This window comes from Festucalex cinctus, chromosome 9 (genome assembly GCF_051991245.1).
Source record: "Festucalex cinctus isolate MCC-2025b chromosome 9, RoL_Fcin_1.0, whole genome shotgun sequence".
NCBI lineage: Eukaryota > Metazoa > Chordata > Actinopteri > Syngnathiformes > Syngnathidae > Festucalex > Festucalex cinctus.
Window position 1 is genome coordinate 15,837,981 of NC_135419.1, and position 25,444 is coordinate 15,863,424.

Below are 25,444 nucleotides of genomic sequence, written 5' to 3' on the forward strand. Positions count from 1 at the left end.
AGCTAAAATATCTGATTAACTCAATACCATGATGTTTTTTTTTTTTTTTTGTGTGTGCTGACATTGTCCCCCATTAACATTGCAACATTCCTCAAACTCTCCCGAACACAGAGTATGATCTGTAACACGACTTTTCGCCTACTCTATGATGTTATTGGGGCAAAATTAAGGAAGGCTTGTCCATTGATTGTGTGAACAGACTGCAGTAAAAATGAAGTCACTTCAATGTTTGCTGGTTTTATTAAGTTTGACATGCTCCTTGACTGCACAAGTACATGTTATGGAGTGAGGGCATGTTCCCACCAACCATGATATCATATTCTTCAAAGGCTTGCTGAGGAAAGTGAGGGAGGAGTCACTCACAGTTACATTACATTACACAATAACTTGCGCATTTACTCTAAATATAACGTGCCAGCGGGAATCTTTTTTTTTTTTTTTTTTCAAAGCAAGTAGCTACATAACGAAATCGTTCGAGTGGTGTGGAGTTGCTAATCAATAGCTACAGTGATCGTAAAACAAAGGTACGAACATCTTATTAATTAGTACGGTGTATACTTTTTCTCTCGCTCTCAAAACGTAAACACAAATGTACTCTTACTTACCGGTCAAGTAGAAAGCAGTCGAAGGCACCGGCACGTCCCAAACCTAGTCTGTTTCTCATTTCTCTCCATCTGGCAAATGCGGCTACAATATAAACTCTTGTTTTGTCGCGCTGAAATAAAATAAATCCTCAAAGCAATTGTGATGCTTGATAATGCTCTCTTCGGGGACCGGAAACTCTTCTTCTTCGTGTACATGCGGTCGCCATACAAACCGGAAGTGTGTCTGCAAAGGCGTTCCAAAAACGCGTTAAGAAATGGAGCGCTGAAATTTGTCTGTGACGGCACCCGTAGCAGAAAGATGGCGGCGAAACATGGCGGACACTAGCAGGCGAGGCGCGGTCATGTAAAATAATTAGTGATTTATATACTTACCGTTATATTTAAAAAAAGTTATGTTTATGCGATACAACATATCTTTTTACTTACTACTAACACAAACATTTGTTTTTTTTAAATGAATGACTTTTTATTTCACCACTAGATGCCACTGTATAATACTGAGTGTACCTTTAATACGTTACCATGACAGAACTTGAACATTTTCTCTTAAAATTGTTACTTTATTTTCACAATGTTATGGCTTAATTCTTGTAATTTTGTAACTTTAATATGGTAACATATTTTCCTCAGAATTCTTTGACTTTTTTTTTCTTCTTGTATTTATGACCAACAGTGATGTTGTTTTTATTTAAAGGAACACTTTACTTATTGATCCATTTTTAGCAGCAAAAAGTTGCTACTTTTTCAATAATTAATTTGGTGACGTGATTATTTTTTTATGTACATTTAATAACTTTTAAACCGATGTTAAAATGAATCGAACGCCGGCATGTTTGTTACACGTGACTAAATAACCCGGATGTTTACGTCACTAGTGTGTAAACGCTACACTATGGAAGCACTATGCAACGCAGCCGTGCATCTAGCGTCAAACCCGGAAGGATTAAACCTTATCGCTTCGATCCAACACGACAAAATAACCCTACCGAAGGAAAGTCTGCCTTGGATGTGAAAGTTGTGGCGCCAGATGGTCTTTTCGGGCACAAAATAAACTTTAACGAACGAGTGAATCAGGCGGGGGGGTGGTGCGGGAGCTGCACAGGAATGGACAATCCGCTAATGAATGTGTGCTGGCTGGAAATGAAAGAACTCGAGGATCGGTTCCTTGCGGACAATCTCAACTGCCAATATCCAACAGGTAACGTGACACACAGCACGAGCAATGCAAAACGTGTGGAACTGACGAACTATTTCAGGAAAAAGAAAAAATAGTAAAATTAAATGTATCATCGTTACAGCGCCCAACCTCCCCTAGCTGTTTTTTTTCTTTTCTTTTTTTGCGTAGCGTCCCGATGATGTAAACGAAAGGTTGCAAGAAGGTTGTGTATTAACCGTGTTTATTTATAGACAGAATGAAGTAAGGAAATGCGAGACGCCGTTACCTAGGCTGGTTACCACAGGAAGAACAGCGGGACAGAACACAAATGTAGTACGTCGCACACGACACATGATAATGACACTAATCCACATTCTATAAATTTTTTGGTAAAATAAGATTATGAACATGGTCAATTTGTGAAGTATAAACAACTTACGAGCTAATAAAACATAACGTCCTCGTCCCCGTACTTGACGATGTTCACACTCAAATGAATTATGAAATAAAACAGTCCGTGCAGTATAATAACGAAACATGCCTACCTTTCGCTTTAAATTTGCTTCGCTTCTCCGAGATCTTTCAGTGGCCGTAGGTAGGGACTCGATTTGTGCCGGCTGTTGGTGACAGTGAAGGCTCCGTGTTGCTAGCAGTTGCGGAAATAGCCGCCAGAGATCCTCCATCGGCTGGATTATTTCCCACGTCTGGTTCTTTAAAGATACTCGGTACTGCGTTGGGCTTTAGTATTAGGCGTGTGGCGTACCCCATCTCAAATTGTAACATATTTTCGAAGTCCTCATGCCTGAAATGTTCGCTGCACACACGCGCCTGCTTGTCCTTGCCGGGAGGTTGACAGCACTTAGCAAACAAACCATTGTCTACTCAAGTGTTTTTTTTTTTTTTTTTTTTTTTTTTTTTTTTTTTTTTTTAGGGGGGTCTCGCGGGTTTTTCCTTGCCGACGCCTTGCAAAATTTTGCAATACACAAAGGCATAAGTGACAGTTTGTGTCCTCCTCGTTGTTATGTCTGCGTGAACTACTGTTCGCCAAGAGAGTATACACACTAGTGACGTCACCACTCGGGGGCGTTCCAACACGGAAGTACTTCTATGTTGAAGAAAAGTTAAATAAATCAATATAAGGGTGTATTCTTCAGCTCTTATGCATTTTTCGTAGCTAAACTAACTATTTACTGCCGATCAAGCCATACATGTAAAATTAAAGGAGCCTTCCTTTAAACATTACACCGTTGATTGGTGTTTTATTGTTTTGCCAGCCCTTAATCCTCTTTTTTTTTTTTTTTTTTTTTTTTTTTAAATTGGTTTGAAATACAATGTCCCACATTATTGGTTGTGCAAGGTGAATCCCAGCATTTTTTTTTTTTATTTCTCCAAGAGTAAAAAATTACAGCAGTCATGCGCTTAACGGAGATAAACCCTTTATGCGTAAACACAACTGACTTGCAAACCTCACCACATGTCCTTAAACACCGCAGACATTGTAACGTCGTGACCTTGCCACCGCCTGCCTCGCCTCCACCTGCTCTAATGGATAAAAATACCCGACACCATCTTGTCAATAGAGACTCAAGGACAGCTGCTAACAGGGGAATGCACAAACAAAGACACTCATACACACATACGGTGGCTGGAGGTGTATGACATTTGGAATAAAGTGCCGTCGCTGCACTCTGCGCGCTGAGCTGACAATTTACTGCGATATATTGTCATTAGCGGATGACCTTCAGACCCTCAACGTCGACCGTCTGGCGGCCCACCAGTCCGTTTACCTCATTAGGACGGCTCCAGTGGAGGCCGTTAAAAGCTGCTAATTGCATTCATATCGACGAGCCGTTTCATTCCGTGCCAGAAGACCAGAAAATGTATTTAAGAAACGTGCGCCTTTTGCCTTGCAGCGGGACGTATTCATTTAATCACATCAGTCTCTGCTTGGGGGTCGTCTCCAGTCGCAAAACAGTGCAGTGTTTATGTTGCTATATTAAGGCATTTTCTTTTTGTTATGAGAGTAAAGCCGTCATGGTTAAACTTTTTTTCTTGTCTTACGAACAATTTACGAGCACATTTTCTGATCTATTAAGTGAAATTGTACATTTTCCCACGGATGATTTCAACAAAACAAATGTGGAACTGTGATTTGGAATCACATTCTATTGCAATGACGTTTTCCTATTTAAAGTGGATCTCATGTCACAAACAGAATCTCCCATGGTTGTTATCGTCATAAGTTTAATTTCATAAAAAAGATGGCGGAGCACATTTAAAATGTGCATTTTCGAAGGTCATACCGGTTGTTTTGCTGTTGTCCAAAATACCGATTGGCACGCAAATACGTTGACTCCAGTTTGAATCAACCAAACTCGGCAGCAGCGCGGCAAGACTTTGCATTTCCGTGACCCGACTTGCTGACATGTCTTTTTCGAGTCGCTGAGGTGGTCTCGTGTGTGGTTGTGCTGGTCCCCCCCGTTGGTTGGACACTTTAAGACGGTATCTGGCCCACTGTCATGTGAGGAATGTGAGCCTCAACACCCAAAATGGCCTCTCTGCTCCACTGTCCCTCGTAACAGGATCTATCAAGAATACCACAGCAACTCTTAACGGGGGAGGCTTTCAAAGCAACCGTGGAGGAGGTCAATACTTCAAAGGAATTTCCCTGTAGTTCATTATAGAGTTTTACCTCCACCAAGCACAGGTCACATTTTGTCATTGGAAGGATTTTGTCAGATTGTTAGTATAGACACGTAACAAATGACCACTGTTTTTGTAGATTTCTCTAAAAACAAAACAAAAACAAAACTTGGACTGAACACTTCAATTGGTTCTAAAATCCTCCATAACAAATACATTCTCGAAAAAACAATTGACTGCTGAAGTACACTGCTCTGTCTCAGAATTATGGCCTCTATGAATAATTAGTGGATATTTTGAACCGAAACTCGTCAGCCAGAAGATGAAACGAAAGGGTCGAGGAGAACTGAAAGGAAATGTAGTCAAAAACCCTGAAAACAATAATAATAAAAGAAGTGTGTGAAAGGTGACCTTGATTATCAATTGACGCCACTGACATTTTTTGCTTAGCACATTCTCGTCATAAAAATGAAGTGGATCAGGATATGGTGTAAAAAGGCATGAATCTTCAACCTCTATGGTTGACAAGTACTGTGAGCAATTGTCACACAAACTAGGCCGTCCTCGCTCGCGGGATTAATTTGTGCTTCTCCCAGCAATTTCTTTTTCCCTCCAAAATGGAACAAATCCTCTGAAGTGGCACAATCAAAAGCGTCCCTTAACACCTTTGGAGCGGCAGGGTTCAACACCATAAGCGCCTTAAGACAAACGTTGCCGCTTTCTTGAAACATGTTTTTCTTCACACTTGATTGTACACATTGCCATGGGTAGCTTTTTTGTTTTCAAACCCAGCAGCGGGCGATGATTAACAAAGGGCAGACTGAAGCGATTTCATCCGACAAAACCGTCACACTGCACAATTAACACGTCTTCACACTTCATAAATCCTTAATTGACAAGTTTGTCTCTCTGTGGGGTGTTCTTCCGTTCTCTCTCTTTTCTTTCTGGCTTTCCATTAGAAGTTTCTTCATTTAGTACAATCTTAAGTGCTTTTATGATACCTGTAAAACACCAGAAGCATTTTTTTTTTCGTGAAAGGTGATTTTGTGAATAGTGAACTACAAATGCACGCAGCCATTTCTAAAACCTTCTGAAGCCACACACAATGGCACGCATTTGACATTGTATGTGAGGATTGCAACCTCCAAATAGACCAAAAAATGTACTTACTTTGCATATTTTGTATTGGTATTGTTATTTAATATATATAGTGTTTTATCTAGGTAAGTCAATTTAATCTATTGCAACATGGAACCCTTTTTTCCAGATAAAACAGTTGCTCCTAAACACCCCATTGTGGAGGATTATGTCACAGATAAAAAAAAAAGAAAAAAAGAGTAAATTGTAATATACGGTATAATGTCAACCCCTATTTAGTAATTTGCACCAAGTGAATATTGATTTTAACTTGAAAATTTAGACCGAAACATTGTTTGATTTCGAGGCTGTACCAATGCCATTTAAATTAAAACTAGACACCACTAGCTGCAGTAATCAGTCTTAGCATAAGACAAGTATCTAAGTATACATTACAAATTGTAGCCCCCAGGTCCAATGGCTCCATTCTTGTTGAAAGCCTTTGTTTGATTCTTGTCTCTGCTGGCTAAAAGATGCATGGGGAGCTGCTTGCTATCTGTCCTCAGCCTTAAGCCTTAATGAATACGCGGATTGACCATCGGGGGCCGCGGTGAATGGGAAGCCTTGTGTAATCTGTGCCGGCAGACCCTCGTGGTGGTCCCAGATAACACCGGCAGTTTTTCACCTTATAGTAGAGGGCAGGTCGGCTCTTCGTTTAACCCACACAATAGAGGAAATGAGCCTTTTCGGCATCGATTGCCAAAGATGGCAAAGTATCTTTCACACAGCTTACTTGATGTTTGATGTTATTTTTCCCACCACCTTTCTCCTCTAATTAGTACCTACAAAAACATGTAGATGCTCACTGAGCTGAGGTTTCACATATTCTGCCCTGCCTTTGAATACTTTGCCGCTCAACGAGCTGGCACCAGGCTCAATGCCGCATTCTTACATAATGTCTGGAAAACGGGAGTGCACAATACTGGTGTGGACCTTCCCAACATGGAGGCCGATGCCTTCCATTGTTTGCACCCTGGAGAGGAAATGCTGCAATGCAACACACTCACAATGGTAACTGATGACGCGTAGCGTTGCATTGGTGGAAGTTGACAAGGACATCATGACAAAAGTAGCGTCTTGGTGGCATTTTGGTGAGGGGGTGAGGGGGAGGCTTTATTTCTGTCAGTCTACATAATTTCAGTGAGAGTTGAAGTAGTAAAACCACAGATTTGTTTAAATTATTGTTGCTGACTTATGACTTATCTTTATGCTACATTTTGTTGGGTATGATTTTTGTGAAATTGTCGTAGCAAATGCTTCAAGTGCAAGTAAAAGTGTTTACAAAGTGAACAGTGAAGTGTATAACTCTTCAATATTCATCTTAAACTAGCCTTTAAGATCAGAACATGTATAATAAAACTCGTCGTTCATTGTAATAAGATTAATTTATTGCTTGTGTTGGTTAAAAAATAAATGAGAGAGGACCTCGAAAAAAAACCCCAAAAATCTTATATTAAAGTGCAATCCCATTTTGAGGAAAAACATCCATCCATCCATCCATTTTCTTGACCGCTTATTCCTCACAAGGGTCACGGGGGTGCTGGAGCCTATCTCAGCTGGCTTTGGGCAGTAGGCGGGGTACACCCTGGACTGGTTGCCAGCCAATCGCAGGGCACACAGAGACGAACAACCATCCACACTCACAAGCACACCTAGGGACAATTCGGAGCGCCCAATTAACCTGCCATGCATGTCTTTGGAATGTGGGAGGAGACCGGAGTACCCGGAGAAGACCCACGCGGTCACAGGGAGAACATGCAAACTCCACCTAGGAAGGCCGGAGCCTGGAATCGAACCCGAGTCCTCAGAACTGGGAGGTGGATGTGGATGTCATCCACCGTACCCCCAAATTTTCAAAATCGTTATTTGTTGGCACTAAGAGAATTGAGACTTAGATGGTTAGCCAACCACTAATAGCCATCACAGAAGAATGCAGTACTTGTGTTTTCACTGACAAGAAACACTTTACATCTTTTTTTTTTTTCTTGGGGCAGAACAGATGATTTCCAATTCAATTCATTTCAATGAAAGACCAGCAAAAAAAAAAAAAAACCTCCATGGTATAGATGTCTAATCCACATCGGCATCCTGGAATGTTCTTTTTCTCTAGTGGGGACCACCTGTATTCCTGGAAGGATTAGTTTGGGAAAGGAAGCAAAGGGGGAAGGGGGATTTAGATGGTGTGTTTTGGATTTTTAGGTCACTGACGACATTCTTGCCCTCAACACTCTTAGCTCTTATTGACCAACTTTTTTTGGAGACAAATTGATACGAAAATAAAAAAAAGAATGAACCTTGGAGCTCTGAGTGAAGACGTCGCATGCTACGTCAGCTTCTGTTGGCTTCTTAGGGCTCTCAGCCGAAACCGGTGTTGATCAACTTTTTGTGAACAAATGATTTTTTTGACAAGCAAAATGTTCATATTTATATTTGTCTTAGTTTGAAGGAGACGTACACATGCACACATCCTGGCTGCACTCATGCGTCCTCACCACAGCAAATATTTACAAGCTTTATTTGCGGGGAGCGTGTCACTCTGACAGCTAAGATGAAAAAAAAGAGGCTATGTTGTCATTGGAAAAGCTGGTCTCCTTTACATTCTTTCCATACAACCAATCTGAAAACTATTGGAGAGCTAAGCCATAATTGATGGTTTGACATATTTCTGCTCCCTTTGCTTGCTTGAGTGCCGGTGGAGGCCATTCATTGTCATTGTTAACTGGCCGAGGCTGCCATCTGGTGGACTCCATTTTAGATCACAATCGCATTGCAGCTCTGGGATTTTAGGGAAATTTGTCCCAATATGCTTTAATGTAAGAGTTCTCAAGATTTTGTGAGTCCAGGGGATTACAGTTTTAATGTTAGAATGATAAAATTGGGCAAGAAATAAGAAAAAAAATATTGTATTTTTTCACTGTATGACTAATAAAGGTTATCTTAAAAGTCATAATCTTAGCAAGAAAAAAGTGATGGATAAGGACAAAAAGCTGTAACCTTGCAAGAATAAAATTTTATTTTTCCATGATGAATTCAGAATATTTATGATATTACATTTATTCAGGCACAAATTACTTTATTGGCCCCTAAAAGGGCATTTCCCCAAGCCAGATAATCATATTTTTAGAAAAGAAAAAAAAACTTGATTGTTATATATTGTCTTTTACTTGAAAGTATTACTTTATTCTGACAAAGTAACAGTACTAAATTCTCAGACAATTACGCCTCTCCCCGCCTCTCTATTTTTTCTAATTGCTCTCGACTGATGATGACATCACCTGTGCTGAGGAAGTAGGTAATGTCCAATCGTGGCTCAGTTTGCTGACCAAACCCAAAAAACAGGTGAGTCATGATTGGTCGTTATCTACTTCCTCAGCACAGGTGATGTCATCATCGGTCGACAGCAAGTAGAAACATTACTTTTTAAAGGTACTAATTGCACATGAAAAATAATGAAGTAATCCAATTCATTCTGGACAAACTATGAACTTTTCACTGCTGAAAATTTTTCAATGAGTCAAGTATCCCTTTAAGTACCGTAAGTTATGGACAACGACAACAAAAAAGTCAGATTTCTATGGTATTTCACAATTCTATCAGTTTTTAAGTGTGGCCTAAAACTAAGGTGGGGAACACTATTGGCTTGATATTTTACTGGTGTACCATTGTTCATATGCACTCAGGTATTGCACATTGTTTTGCGACTCATTGACCCACTCATTAATGGACAAATTTAAACGTTATTGTGCCATTTTGTAGTCTTGCAGCATTCCGAAAATTGCAGAAATAGCATTGCATTTTCTCCAAAGAAATTTTAACATTTCGTATGCTAGTAATGTCACAAATGTAGTGAACTTAAGATGCAATGTGGGATTCTCATTACCAGTCTCATTCATTAATCATCCTGAAGAGTGATGATGGTCTGTGTGCCAGCAGATGGCAGTAGCTGACTAAACCTGCCTCCTGCCGAGCTGCATTGTGGACATAAGGTTCAGCTTAGAAGTGGGAATGTTGGGAGTGTGTGATGTAAGCGAGCCCTCCGGAATGAAAGAATTTCTCACACTGTTGACTTCATTGCAGCCAAACCCTTTTAGGCAAGGCTTTACCTTTTTACCCCCCTTCTGAAGAATATTACAACATGAATTGCAGGGAAGGATAAAATCGCATCAATTCAAATTCCAAAATTCATTCCACATTTTCTGTGTGTAATGCAGACTTAATCAATAGAACTATATCTATAGAACGCTTGATTCTAAAAATATTGTATGGCTGCAGCCCTCGTTGACTGCACAGCCCAGTAACCACAACTATTGCTACACACACATGCGGTCAGTGCCCCAGTGTGTATTAACACACAGTGGAGTATTTCACCTCTCATTTGGATCCGATCCCAAAAGCCCCCACCAGCAATCACTGGTGCTTTTTATGAAGACATTGAATGGGGAGTTTATATGCACCCCCCTTTTTCACTATAATATAGTGTTCCCCAATGCTGTACAATCAGTTCACTTGTAAATGTTTCTGAGTCAAAGGTTTGTTTGCTTGCCGCCCTCTGAATGTGCTTTGGTCCACATGGGGGTACTGGAAAAATGTTTAGTCATGCTAAGTTTACCAAAAGAAACCATGCAAAGCATCATCTAAAACCATTGATTTTCAATTTTAGGTCAGTTTTCAGTTTTAACGTGAGTTTTCTATTTTCCTCAGGACCTGGAGATCGTCTACTCATACCTCCACGGCATGGAGGCCTTGTCCAACCTGCGCGAGCACCAGCTGAGGTGGGCTTTGCATTATGCTACACTGAATTCCAAACTGGCACATGATTTTTATTGTTATTTTTTTTAAATACAAAAAACGGATCTATGTACCTATTAAGGGGATACATGATTCATTCATTCAAAGTCAGTACTGTTTATTGTGATGAGACGGCGTAAAAGTACTTACATGTGAGTACTCGCTGACACAGAGTACTGATACTTTCTAATGCCATTACCAGGATTTCATGTTATTTATGCAAAACCGCATGACAATAAAAAATAAAAATAAAATAAATAAATAAAAGTCTTTTACACATGGTTTTCCCATTGTTTTCTTAAATAACTATCAAAATATACTCGTGGGACTTTGTCGGCAGCCTGTGCGTTTCCAGCGTGCCTCGTGTGTGTGCATACATGTGGATTATCCCGTTGAGGGAACAATGTAAAGTACATGACCTGTGAGCTGGAACATTCCACGCGGTGACTGACCCCCTTCCTTCCCAGCACTCATTTTCCAGTCAGACATCACACGAACCAAAGGATTATGTTAAAGATCTTGTATTTGTGTGTGTGTGTGTTTGTGTTTTTTTTCTCCCCTTTTCCCCACATACAGGCTTGTTTTTGTTTGCGCGTGCCCCTCAGCTGTGTTTTGATGAGCTACTGTAGGTTAACAGCAACGTAGTCTGTGATGTTGCACAGTCCTTCCTGGAGGCTGGGGAGTTGGCTCGTTGCAATGAGTCAATGTTATTATGTAACAATTGTTTTTAATTAAACGTGTTCATTTCGGCCGAAATTGCATGAGAATGTGCAAGAGCTGGCTACGAGCAGAAAGGTGGTAGGAGGGGAAATGAAAAAAATGTAGTATGTGAAAATTGGAAATGAAAAAAAATTACAAATTTGTCAATAGATTTTTCTTTTTATCGAAAGGGAAAAATTGATAAACCTGAAATGTGTTTTTTGGTGGGGTAGGGGGCTGATCGCCAATCCTAGTATGGTACTAATCAAGTGAGAATTGCTATAGTAAGTGTAATTGTATGTATTCTTGTAAGAATTGCTTGAATGCTAACGTCCTAACAGTAGTTATGCGTTATGAACTACAACAAATGATAATCCGAGAATGGACATTTTATGTTTTAAATCAGTTGAGAAATGTGGAAGGATTATGTGAAAACAAAACAGTTCTGTCCTGAAAGATATGAAATATTAAAAAAAAAAAAAAAAACTATACTATGTCTGAGCCTGAAGAATTTGCTCAAACAAAACAGTGCAGAGTGTGTTGATCTTAATCTGTAAATTGCTGTGAACAGGATCTTTTCCAAATTTACTAACCTAAAAACTAACATTACTCAGTCTCTATAGAATACCTTTGTACCACATCCATGATCCGAAACAAAAATTACCTGTTTGAAGATTCACAAAATTGTCTGGCATGTTAGTAAGAGTAAATTTGTGGTTTGTGGCTCTGTTTTTAGAGTGACTTCCAGCTTTATTTTTTCTAATTTTGTGCACAATGCTGCTCAAATAAATTAGTTTAAGGATGCAGTAGAGCCAAAGTCGACCCGAAATTAGGTGGAAGTGGCCACATCTACGTAATTATGCAGGAAAATCCTTGAGTAATTGATTTTGAACTCATCTTTTGAACCTGCAGGATCATGTGCGAGACGGTGCGCTACGAAAGACACGAAGCCAACGAAGTGCTTTACTAGTAAGTACAAACTACAAGTACAACTACGATACTGTGATATTGTTTGAATGGATACTGATAACATGACACTTTTTATGTGGCTGTATTTGTTTTTTGCGGTAGATTACCTTGATGTGCGAGCTATTTGCGGCCAGACATATTTTGATAAGTGTAAGCGTAAAAATGGTTTTGCACATCCTTGTCTGGCTTATTAACACTGACGACCTAAATGTAGGCTTTCACTTTTTCTTTGGCGTTGAAAATGTTTGCCGCATTGCGACACCTTTGGATTAAAAAGTGAAAGGAAAGTGCATGTTGTTTATTCTCCAAGTCAAATCAACATAGAAAGATGGCGGCTTGCTTTTTATTTGGAATTTTTCGATTGCGACTGCGTGTATGATTTCAAGTCAGCATAGCTTTAATTATTTGCCATTTTATTTTATGTATTGTTTTACTCTATTAATATTCTATTTAATTTAAATGAATGTTTTTTTTGTATATTTGTTTTATATTTATGTATTTATGTAATGTTGATGTCTTTATGAAGTTATTTTTTTTTTTACTTATATTTATTTTTGTTGTATTTTATTTCACTAATTTCTTGTATGTATTTTATATTTATTTAATTGATATTAGATGTATTTATTTTTTAAATGTTCTTTCTTAGTTATTTTATGTATATTATAAATAATGCATTTGTTAAAACCTGATTTTATGCATTGATTTTGTTGAGTTTTCTGCTTATTTTATATATATTTTTATGTCAGGTAAACCTCCGTTCCCATTTCAATGAAAGAAAATGCCAAACGTGTGGTGTTAATCCTGCTGATGCATTTTGAGGCATTTTTTTTTCTTCCCATAAAAGTATGGTGGAGGTCTAAATCATTCCACTTTGGGGGGTGTTCCATTGTGTGTTCTTTATTAAGGTGGCCTTTTTTTTATTTTTTTATTTTTTATTTTATTTTTCATAAAGATTACGGAACATGGAATGACATGCACATATGACCCAGCTAATTACCCCATAGGCCCCCAGTGATATCTATATCATTGAGTGACAGAGGATAATTGTTGAAAAAGTGCAAATTTTTCCACACACACATACATATACACTGTCTAAGACACACACTTACACATTCCAAAGCTTATGAAAAAGTGCCTATACCGCGAAAAAGCCTGAACCCTGCAGGATTTACCGTCCGCAGATTACAGTGCTTTCGCAGATAAGAGGCTGACCTGACACATTTTTACTTGAGGTTGCTATCTTCTGATCAGCCTTTTAACCTCTTCAGTGTCGCCTTTTACACGCTCACCAGCTGGCAGCCAATGCTTATGTTGCTTGCTTCTTGGTTGTTTTGCAAATGTAGTTTGGTGCAGTAATGGAGGAGCACACAAATAATAATACTGTAAGTGCTTTTAAAGCACCTGTTCTGCGTATGTTGATTAAATACTTTAGGGTGACAAGAAAACCATGAAATATGAGACCTTTTTGACCATTGTGGCCATTTTCAAACTTGCTGTCAACTGAGAATCACATCACAGTTGCTCAGCAACCACTGATCACGACCCACCTGTCTTCTGAGTTTCTTCATGTGACGTTGGCAAGGTGAATCCCCTAAGGTAAAGCCTTTGCGGAAGTGTGTGAATGTAGGCCCCGGCTGCCGACATTTTGTTCCTCTTCAAGCCACAAACGGGACTGGGAAAAAGTAGCTGCAGTGCATTCAGAGTGCTTCCCAAACAAACATTACTCAATTCTTTTTCCTTTTTGTGGATGCTGTCGAACACTAAAAAGTTAGTTTGACGACAGCATCGCCACGTTGAGACTACAACCCCCCCCGAGCTTTTGGTTCGCGTCGGACGCTGGAGCGCTCCTGTCAAACGTCTCACCATCTTGTCAGTCCAAGTCAAATACAAACAGACGTCAGCATTTCTTGACGCTTTGTTTACCTCGTAGTTTTTTTTTTTTTTTTTAAACTGCAGCCTGACAACAGAAAAAGAAATTAAATTATTTATTTCAGTTTAGCCTAGCCATTCGGTCTTGGATATATGATTGAAACTCATTTGGACGAATTCCTTATTTGGAAAGTAGAAGCCTTGGAATACTCTCAAAATGGATGCGTTAAACAGAATGTGTCACGTTAAGATTAACTTGTCCACCCACCCAATTTCGTGTTAATTGGTAAAACAAGTGTCTGTGTCAATTTAATCTGTATTCTGCTCATCAATGTTGATGAGTGCTCACATTAGACAGCACAGGCAAAAAGCTTGTCAGTTTAGCATCATCCGTCTGCCTACCTGCTCTCGATTAGAAATCATTTGGGTATATGAGTCCAAAATGGCTGCTTGAATCCAAAATGGATGACTTCCAGGTGACTCGTATTCTTAAAAGTAATCACAAATATGTTTTAGCAACCATATTTTTAGTGTATATGTACAGTGTATATATTATAGATTTTTTTTTTTTTTTTTTTAACCAACTACCTCCCTTTTTTATGTGCTATTTCAGTATTGTATACTGTCACATAAGCACAGTATTAACCACTGTAATTGAGCTAGATATAAGCAAAGTAAAATAAAACTGATCATGATGTGGTAGCATGTGCTTGGTAAATGATGGGTATCGGTAGTTGGAAGAAAAAATACTGATACTGCTTTTTTTCGAAAAAGACAAGCTACTAACATTGCACTTTCCTAAAACGAAGACAAAGTATTGATGTTGTTCTTTCCAAAATTGAAGAAAAACTTATACTATTTCCCCCCCAAAAATGACAAATTAGACAAACTGTATAAAAATAAAACTATTGATGTTATACTTCACAAAAGAAAAAAAAAAATCTAATTTTTGTGAGTGGAGGAGTTGCACTCCTCACCAAGCATACAATGAACAATCGCGTCAGTTGAAAGAAAGCTGAGCATCCCCGGCCGACATTCCGCCTTGGCCGCCTCTTCCCGTATATGTGGCCCAATTCAGTCAAGCTGTCGCCGTGTTCACTTGCGACAATCGCTTTCAACACAATATGTTTGAGAAGTGAAAGTCAGTTGGCAAACTTCACAACTCTGTCCCGGCATCGTGGAACACCCTTCTACACAGCCGGGATCCAATTATGGCTATGATGCTTCCATTTTTTTCCAGAATATTTTTCCTTTTTTTTTTTTTTTTAATTTATTTATTTTTTCTGACATTTTTTTTATTTTGGCCATGCATATTTTTTGGGGACATGTATTTAGACCGAAAATGTGTTATTTTCTCATATTTTGCATATTGTAATATTTTTTACCCCCCAATACTGAATGCTTCAGTGTTTTTTATTCTCTGGTTGTGTATTATTATTTTTTATTTTTTTTCAAATAATTTTTATTATATTGAATTTTTTTTCTGGTTTATTTTTTCCAAATCATTTAATTGTATTTTTTGCTGCCTGTCTATTATTTACTGTCTTGTATGTTTGTATTTTGCATCATTTTTCTTTATTGTGCAATGTTTATGTGATATTTTGCAGTATATCATATTGTTTTTATTTGTATTTGTGAGTTTTTTTTCCAATTCTAATATTTATACATTTTCTGTCTTTATTTTCCCCTGTTCCAAATATTGCAATATTTGTCTATTTTCATATACAATTGAATCAACAATTCTTCTTATAGTTGGTTTTGCTCTGTGAAGTTTCCATTTTTGCATTGTTTGCAAAAGGCGCAAAGAAATGTTTCCCATGCAAATTCCTTATCGCACTTTGCACACACTCTTCCAAAGATGCAGTCCAAGTTGCTTATTGGGTGTCTCCCTAATAATATTGTAGTTGTTCACCGCAGGAGCCGCTTTTGAACTGGAAAAGTCTGCAGATTAACTTGTCAAAATGTTCCCGCCAGGAAAGTGCGTGTGCATTTGTTTGGCAATTATCTGCAAAAGGCTGCGCCAGCCAACAGCGGCGGCGGCGTCATCGCACCGGGTCACCGCGAGTTTACTCCCGTCTGTGCTTCCTCGTCTCCTCGGGCGCTGTAATGGATGTGGGCGGCTGGCGACGGACTCGGCGGTTCATTCACAGTTCTCCCGTCTGCACTCCGTGACATGGTTTTCACGTACTCCTTGGAAAAAAATCAATTGTATTACCACCTCAAATTTGTATTATAGTTCCTTGCTAATATAGTATCTCAGTTAGATATGTTGTAAATGAACGGAGAACAAGACTCAATCAGTCAATAAATCAAAGCGTCAAAATTACCTATTGGGGTAACTTGTCAGACACAAATTAGGTTGCCATTTTTTTTCATTAAATTTTGATTTGTGGATTTATATTTTTCTCACCACAATCCAGCATTTCTATGTTTTTTTTCTTCATATTTTGTTTTTTGTCCATTTTATTGTACTGTAGTTTTCGTATATTTTTATAGATTTTTAAATTGTGAAATTGAATTTTTTTTTTGCATTTTGTAATGCTTTTCCCCCATAAATATTTTTAGTAGAAATTGTTCTATTTCTTTACATTTTTGTTTCTTTCTAATATTCTTTTAATATTTTTTTAAAAGGTACATTTCCATCCATTTTTTTTGTATATTTTCCCAATTACTCTTTACCCTTACATTGGCATTTTCAAGTATTTTGCATTTTCTAATGTTTCAGCCTTATTTTTTATTTTTTATATTCTATTGTTTTTTTTTATTTACTATTTTTTTTCTAGTATCTTTTTCTTAAAAATATATTTCTAGTATGTTGTCATATTTTAATTATTTTATTCCTCATATTTTAATGTCTTTATCTTTCAATTTTGTTCTTTTTCATCCGATATATAGTTTTATTTTTCATACAATTAGTATTTCCCTGTTAGTAATTTTCTACATACGTAGATATATTTTAATTACCGTACATTTCCACTTGATTTCATCCTATGTACTATATTGTGGTCAATGAATAAATATGTATTTGATGATTGTGTGTGGCGGAATTTGCACTAATCCTCGTGTGTGTTTTTAATCTCTTCTCGCAGCCCTGACGATATTGGAAGCTGCTGGTACATCCTTTTGTCAGGTTCCGTGTTCATCAAGGAGTCCATGTTCTTGCCAAGAAGCAGGTAGGTCATCCACCATTTCGTTTTGGGGGTGTTTAGTGTTTATTTTACAGTGGCTGTCTTTTCTAATTAGTCTTGTAGCTTTGTTGGGAAAAGCGCTGCTTTTTTTAGGCGAACTAGCCGACGTGGGCGATCTTCTTTACTCTGCATTGCATAACACAGAAAGAGCACTCGGGCGGCCGGGTCACAGTTCCGGTTGAGGGCAGGAGTCACTCACCGGTCAATCTTTAGATTCACATGAACGTGTGTGTGTGGGGGGGGGGATTTAAAAGCAGGAAAAAGTTTTGAATGCTAACCAGTTTATACTTTACCGTTAAGGTGCAAGTGCAAGTAAGCAGGAATAGAATTTGCAGGTATTGTTTTTGAATCAAGTGGATGCTATTGTTTTTACTATTAATACATTTTTTAGCCGCTTTTTCTTACAGTGATACCTGAAGTCAGCAAAGTTTTCTGTCAATTTCCCTAAGTTAAAATGAAGTTTTAGTAACTAGGGCAGGGATGGGCAACATGCGGCCCCAGTCTCGGTCTGAGTGGCCTTTGATTACATCCCCCCTTGAACTACGGTAAGAAGTATAAGCTGAGTCTTTTGAAGTTTTAGCCAAAATTGGCAAGTGGAAACCCCCACTCTGGGAGAAAAAAAAAAAAAAAAAGTCTGTATACCTCGACTAGGGAACGCGATGACAACTCAGAGTTGAAATAGTTGTTGGACAGAAATCGAAAAGGAGTCCAGCGAGGCGGCTTCGTGGAGCTTTTAACGACACATTTGGTTTCAGATGGGTTTTTTCTTTATCCACCCTCTCTCAGCGGTTCTCAGCGCAGCCGTCTGACAATGAATGACTCATTAAGCGAAAAAGTTTGTTTATCCCAGAGGCCAGTGCGACATCAAACGTAACCCAGATAAGCCAAGCCTGACAAGTGGGTGACACATATTCACAACGCGATTACGTACGCGCTACACTAACAGAGGGTTGATTGTCACATTTTGAAATAGCGTAACCACTTTCAGTTATGGTCGAGACTTATTTATACTCTGTAGTTTATGTTCACACATTAAAAACCCATCCATCCATTCTCTGTGCTGATTATCCCCACTGAAGTTAAGCCATCAGTAGTTTGTCGTCTTGTCAAGAACGTGAAAGATCAGTGGTTGGCCCTCTTCACAGGGACAGTGCAGCATCCGTAGGTTATCTTCTTTTTAGGAAAGTGTAAAATCAGTCTATCTTCTCTGTAGGAAAGTGCAACATGAGCCATTTCTTCTTTTTAGGAAAGGGCAACATCAATATGTTGCCTTTTTAGTAAAGTGTAACATCAGTAGTTAAGTCTCCTGTTTGGCCATTTCTTCTTTTTAAGAGCACAACAGTAATACTTTTTCTTCTTTTTGGGAAAGTGCACCATAAGTAGTTTATCATCTTTTTAGCAAAGTGTAAAATCATGTCTTCCTTTTTGGAAAGTACATCATCAGCTGTGTGTCTTCTTTTCAGGAAAATGAGAGGCGTCAGTAGTCAATAGTTTTACTTGTATTTAAAAGTGCAACATTGATCGTTTGATTAATGTTTAGAAAGAGCTACATCATTAATTTCTTCTTGAATGTGCGCCATAAGTAGTTTGGCTTTTTATAAGTGCCACATGTCTTCATTCTAGGTTAGTGAAACCAGAAATTTGTGTTTTTTAAAGAAACTGTAAAATCAGTCATTTGTCTTCTCTTTGAGAAAGTACATCGTCAGTACTTAAGTGCAACGCCAATTGTTTGTCTTCTTTATGAGTGTAGTTTGTCTTTTTGGAAGTGCAACAGCAATAGTTTGTCTTTTTTTTAAGGAAAGTGCAACATCAGTAGTTTCTCCTTTTTAAGGAAAGTGCAGTATTGTTTGTCTTCTTTTTTTTAGTAAAGTAAAACATTTTTTTACCTGCCGATCGCCTCTCAAAAGTTAATCGAATAACAAACTAAACAAACCTAAAAAAGGAAGTTGAATCTTAGTGCAAATGCAAGCTAGCTACACAATGTCTTGTTTTGTGTACATTTTACTTGAAAAAAAAAAAAAAAAAAAAAAAAGTAAAATTTTCCAAACACAAAAGTACAGAAGTTGACAATCAGAGGTAAATCAGCGTCTTGCATTGTCTAATTTGTGTTACAAGTCTAATCAAAGTAGCACTGATGAAAAGCATTCCCCCCATTCTCAATCTGCTTTCACTTCCTACGTTTATTGACTTTTATTACCACTATCAGCTGACTGGCGCTGGTTTGGTCTTTAATTTGTCGAAAATACATCACTTCCTGTCTAGGCGAGTAAAAGCCTGATGGGAGCTCAGCCAAGGAATGTTGCGCCATGACCTGCTCGGGTAAAGGTTAGCGGAGTTCACACCCGTTCTTGTCAAGCATGATGCGGCAACCCAGGAACACTCTTTTCATTTTTGTTTTTATTCTGTCATTTCTCAATCATCTTACTCATTTGTTCAGCAAATTCACTTTTTGAGTGTAGGCGGACAAATTTGTTGGCATATGAGTGTGTGCCACCTGTGCCAAGATGCTGTGCGTAGCTTTTTAGTAACACAGTGACACTCTGGATTAAATATTTTGCAATGGTCATGTTGACATGATGGTGTGAAACAAACACTCGTTGGACTTTTTTATTTTATTTTTTTTTCTCCCTTGACAGTGCGGCAACTCTATTAGGCAGAACATAGTGAAGGATGATTGCATTTGCCATGTTGTGGTCATGTTGATGTGAATAAACATGATGCTTTGACTTGAAACTGGTGTTATTCTGACTTGTTCTGTTTTTAGGAAAGGGGGGGGTGCGCCAAGATGTTAAATGGAACTTTTTAGCTACAAAGTGACACGAGTGTGATTTGATCATACTAGCATGATTAAACATTCTTATTTTAACTTGTTGTTTTACTTGCACTCTTGCAGGGTTTTTTGTGGTAGAGGGGGTGCGCCAACTGTACTACGATGTTATGTGGAACTTTTTTGCCACAACGTGACACACGAGTTTTAATCACGCTGGCATGATGAAGCAGCCGTTATTTTATTTTTTTTTACTTGTTTTGTTTCTAGGGCGTTTTTGTGGTAGTGGGGGTGCGCCAAATGTCCTAGGTTATGTGGAACTTTGTAAACCCTATAGTGAAACAAGGGAGGGCATTTGTCACAAGCTTTGGTTAGATGTTTTTGTTGTGCTGACGTTGGAAACGTTAATGCGAGGTAGGGGTGGCTTCAAAAGCTTGGGAAAGGCTATTACTTCACAAGGTGTCATCATTCCGGTTGATTGACTGTTTTTACAGCATCGTATTCATGAGTAACTTCTGCCGAATCGCGGGAGAATTCCTACTCCCTTCCCTCCCTTCACCCCCCCTAAACAAATTACACACTCCACCCTCTTGACTCCCTCGTAGCAGGAAGTGAGTCGTACGCTGGAATGCCGGCTGCGTAGCGCATTACAAGGGTTGGGGGGGGGGGGGTTGGCGCAAAGGGGGCCGAGCCATCGGACGGGGGCTGATCCACCAGCCACACACTCTCATTCTCACAGTAAGTGGTGACGGGGGTGCGCACAGTGGGATATACGTCGCAATCTCCAGACTTGGAACATGCCCGCGGGACTTAACTGAGGGACTAACCTTGCGGGATATTTCTGGAGGAGGAAGGTTCGTCTAATCTTATCAGGTGGCGGCGTCACTCCGGCAGCAAGAGTGGTGGCGGGTGGGTAAGCGCCAATTAACTCCTCGTGCTGTGGAAAAAGTGCCTTGTTTTGGGTGTGATGTTAATATGTGAGCCGGGAGCGGGTGAAGCTTTCAAGGGTGTGGAATGTGCAACGGGAGCTATTTTGGATCTGGAATCGAGCACGCGTTTGAAGTCAAACGTCAAAAGATGGGGTTCCTTGCTGTGTGGTTTTGAAGGAGCATTGATGGTTGAATGAGACTGCCTAGAAAAGTTTCCAAACTCTTTTTCTATCGTTTTATTTTGATGGATTTTACATTATTAAAACTCATTCACTGCCTTTGACAAGTATACTTGTCAATTGTATTTTTTAGAGCGGTGCTAAATGGGGGCGAATCTGAGCATGCTCCACTGTAAATATCAAACTTGGAAACAACTTTACTGATGCCCAACCACCGGTAGATGACATCATAGCTCCATTTTATAGGAAATAAACACAGTTTCAGAGTCCATGGGAGAAATGGCTGTATTTTGGCAAACCTACATTTTTCTGCTGTCAATTATAAAAGAACGGGACGGACAAAAAGTAGGGAGTCTATTCTGTTATTTGGTAGATTCGGTTTATATATAATTATTGAATGGAATATCACGTGAGTATTGGAAATGTAAAAATTTTCTATAATGACTGGCAGTGAATGAGTTAATATGATTGTGGGCGTTAAACAATACTACAAAATTCACAGCTCATACCTGTTTTGGATTTGTCACAAATAAAGTGTACAATAAATCTTACATGTTAAATAATATATAATAGCTTATATCTTTGTGTTTTTTTTAAATAGTGCAACATTAATAGCTGTCTCCTTTTTAGAACGCTCAGCGTTTAGTTGTTTTGTCTTCTGTTTGGGATAGTGCAACATCACTAGTTCTGTTTTGAAAAGTTTTGTTTTGGATATTGCATCATCAACTTTGTCTTCGTTTTAGCAAAGTGCAACATCAGTAGTTTGTCTTTTAGGTTGACATGGCTCAGTGGTAGAGTGGTTGTCTCACAACCCAGAGGTTATGGGTTCGATCTCTGCCTTGTGACCATGTCGAAGTGTCCTTGAGCAAGTTACTGAACCCCTAGTTGCTCCTGATGGTCAGCGTGAAGCTCTTTGAGTGCCTTAATAGGTGGAAAAGTGCTGTACAAGTAGTGAAGGACCATTTATCATTTTTAGGAATGTGCTAATTTTAATATTTTGCCTTCTTTTTAGAAAAATGCAACATGAACGGCTGTCTGAGTCCGGATATCACAGCTTAAATATTTTCTCTCTTTTTTTTTTTATCAAGTAAAGTTCACCATCAACACTTATTTAACAGCCAAGGATGTCTATAACAGTTTGACAAAAATGATGTTTCGCTTTGTATTTGATACAGTAAGGGAGCAAAAAGCAAAATAATCTTTAAATGATTTTGGTTACTGGCTTATTTTGAGGAGCTAAAAGTAGTCACGCGTCCATTGTAAATTCTCGCCAGTGGGGCGTCAGCGTCTATTCCCGAAGTATGAACCGTGAGCTATCTGCATCCACGTGGCTGGAGGAATTGTGTTTACAAAGCTGAAAGGCGTTCGGGTGGTCAGCTGCTACCCTGAGGCAGGTTTGAGGGGGTTGCAGACATGGAATCCAATCCGAATTTTCATTCTTCTTCTCTTGGTCTTGCATAACCAACGGGATTAATCTTTGTCCTTCTTAAAGGCCCGGGTGGGTTAAAAAAGCTAGCCTAACCTCTCTCCGCACCGCGAAACAGCTTTGCGTAAAAGCCTGGGACCCCACTCCTCCACACTTCCCTCCCTTTTCGTCCGCCCTCTTCCAGCCGGGATTAGGCGGTGCACCGGTCGAGTCGCCGACAGCAGAATGGATTTGAGGCTTTGGCGCTGGGCCGCCGGGCTCACAGACTGAAAAGGCGTCTGATGCATGCACTGTGACATTCCAGACACCCCGGGCGTGTTGTATAACAGGGTACAAGGCCTCCAAAGGGGCGCTGGTCACCTGATGGAGCCCTGAACTCGTCTACAAATGTGATGTCGGAATTACACAGTCTGATGACAGAGAAAGAGATGAGGGATCTGTTTTACTGCATATCGTGCCCTAGATTCCCATCCAAGGTGCACATATGTGTCCCGTGAGAGGTCATCAGAGGTGCCATGGGAAATTGCCAAAAATGTTTGTCAAACACTTTGTCCATATTAATATTACAAATAATTCACCTTATGCCAGTGACCTATAGTGGCAGGCAGAAAAATTAAATGAGCAAAACAGTGGCTAAAATGCAGGCTATGTGATCGAGGTTTAGGAAATAAGAGACCAACTCGTTTCTTCATTTCCCACATGTTCAAGCACTTGTATGTTCAGTATTCATGACATTCAGGATTTCTGATATGGAATCACTTTATGAAGAGTTTCCAGTCGTGATTTGAATGTCGACGCTGAGAGCGTGCAAAGACGACCAAGGTCATTGTTGCAAATTTCTTGCAGTGTAACTTATAAAACATTAATCCTCAATCTAACAAGGACAAAAAAAAAAAAAAAAAAAAAACTTAATTCCCAGTGTGGTTATTATTATTTTTTTGATACATTGCCATACACGTCCATCTGTGCCATCACGGGCTGTATTCCCATTGCGCAAAACACATAACGTTGTTTGGGCTTAACAGAGTTTTCATCCGAATGTCGGCTGGTGATTCGTGACAATAACGGTTTATCTTTTTGCAGAGTTGTGCACGCTCCTCAAAGAGTTATGATCCGCGCCGGCATCTGGCACCTTCCTTATCACTGTCATCCTCTTATCACCCCTTGCACCGTCGCAAAACAAACCTGTACATGGCAAATAAAATGCATCTGTTATCGTAAACCTGAATTGTTACATCTCTTGAGCCCACTGCAGAAACTAGAGACTGTGATTTGTTACACATTGTAAATGCTGAACTGCTAAGCTAATGCTAGTTATTTGTATGCTAACACAGAAATATAGCAACTTAAGTGCAAAAAGCGCTAAAGCAGATTATTGAGATCTTGCTCTGTATTTATGTACTACTGTATAGCAACCTGATTTTAAGTAAATAAATAAACCTGACCTTGTATTCAGGCACCATTTCTATTTAGAATAGCTAAAATACTAACATGCAAATTGAAAGATAAAATCTTTTCCACTAAATGTAGAACGTTAACCCTATATCTGTTCCCACTCATTAACTAGACGAGACAGTTTTCAACACAAAATATTTGCCTTGGCTCAATAGAGGTTGGGATACATTGTAACTGTATGCAAGTTATGGAGCCACGCGGGTTCCGCAGTAATTGAGTCGCTCATGTTTATCTAACGAGGCGATCAGCTAATTGGCGATACGCTGCTCGCATTCTCAATGAAGACGTATCTTAAAAACGTCCAACAAAGATGTCCTTGTGTCCCGACAAAGGCAGCCTTCTTCGCCAAACCCGCCCCAGAATTTCCACAGCCAGCACTGCTGCTCTTTTTTTGGGGATATTTGCGGTCTTTTAATACGTTCTTGCTCACTGCCTTACAGACTGAGTACAAATTGTGACGTTGCACGAGTGGACTTTTCCAGATGCGGAGGCGAGGGGGAGGTGTTCGTATTAGTGGGGGGGGACCCGAACTTGAACACTGCTCTTTGAGTGTCTTAATACAGAAATTCCGTAACTAATCTGTAAAAAGTAAGAAGGGAAAGTCAGCCTCAGACACTATTTCAGAGTTTTAGTTTTAAGCAAATTACTGTGGCAAAATTTAAGCAAGTGGAGTCCCCACTAAATTTCAAGCAAATCATTATTACTTGGGTGAAGCAAGTGATGTCAAGTCATACACACTTGCTTAATCACAATTTAGTTATTACTTTAAAATGTTTGAGTAAATGAATAAGAACTATTTTCTATTGAATGCTCTTCTATATGTACACCAGTAAATGTAACATTTCTAAACTTAGTGATTTAAATCTGATTAGTGTGAGTTATTGATCATTTCAAGGTTTGTTAGTTTTTTTGTTGTTTTTTTTTTTTTTGCAGTTTTGGCAAGAGATCGGCAGGCAGCCTGAGGCGTGGATGTGAGTGCATCGTCCTGGAACCCTCAGAGATGATTGTGGTGAGTCTTCCCGACTAAAATGTCTGTGGTCAAAGCAAATTTAACGGTATACGTGCTGGAATGTGTTTGCTGTTTGTGGTTACTGAAGTACTTTAGTAGGATACTTGTAACTGCTAGGTAGAAAGACCTTTTTATGTATGTATTTATTTATTTGTTTGTTTGTTTTTATGCAGTTCGGAAGCTAGAATAGTCAAATTTGTCACAAAAACAAAACGTGAAATGGATCCGTTTACTACAAAAAAAAATTTCAGGTTGAAAAGTCTTAATTGTTGACGTTGAGAAAATGTTTGCTAGATTCGTTAGCTGTAAATAGCCTTTTTTTTTTTTTTTAAATGTAGGCAAAATAAATTTGTGATGGTTAAATTAATTGACTGATATTTTACAAAAAAATGTTAGACATATTGATAATGCTTAATTGTCATTTGTTTAAAACATACATTCTTACTTCATTCAAGATGTTTGCAAAAAAACATTTGATTGAAGACCAAATTGCCTGTTTACAAAAATACACATCAGGTTATTGAATACTAAATTAAATTGTCTGTTGACAAAAATGTACGCTAGGTTCATTGATGACTCAAAATCTTTTGCGGAATTGGTCATTAGGCTTGAGTGAGATGTAATG

General features: G+C 38.9%; 1 protein-coding gene across 9 annotated transcripts in view; it reads left to right on the forward strand.

Moving 5' to 3' along the window:
• rapgef2b (Rap guanine nucleotide exchange factor 2b) overlaps positions 1–25,444 on the forward strand; it is an 89,994-nt gene that overhangs the window by 19,639 nt on the left and 44,911 nt on the right. For 7 of the 9 annotated variants that reach the window (XR_013284880.1, XR_013284877.1, XR_013284878.1 and 4 more), the window contains 4 exons: positions 10,243–10,313; positions 11,941–11,997; positions 16,956–17,039; positions 24,744–24,819. Coding sequence is in view for 1 of the 9 variants with exons in the window: in XM_077531500.1 (XP_077387626.1) it covers positions 10,243–10,313; positions 11,941–11,997; positions 16,956–17,039; positions 24,744–24,819 (288 nt within the window). In the remaining 8 variants the exon portion in view is untranslated. Of the gene's footprint in view, positions 1–10,242; positions 10,314–11,940; positions 11,998–16,955; positions 17,040–20,553; positions 20,735–24,743; positions 24,820–25,444 lie in introns of those variants that run through there. The other 2 variants (XR_013284884.1, XR_013284883.1) reach the window with 2 other exon arrangements.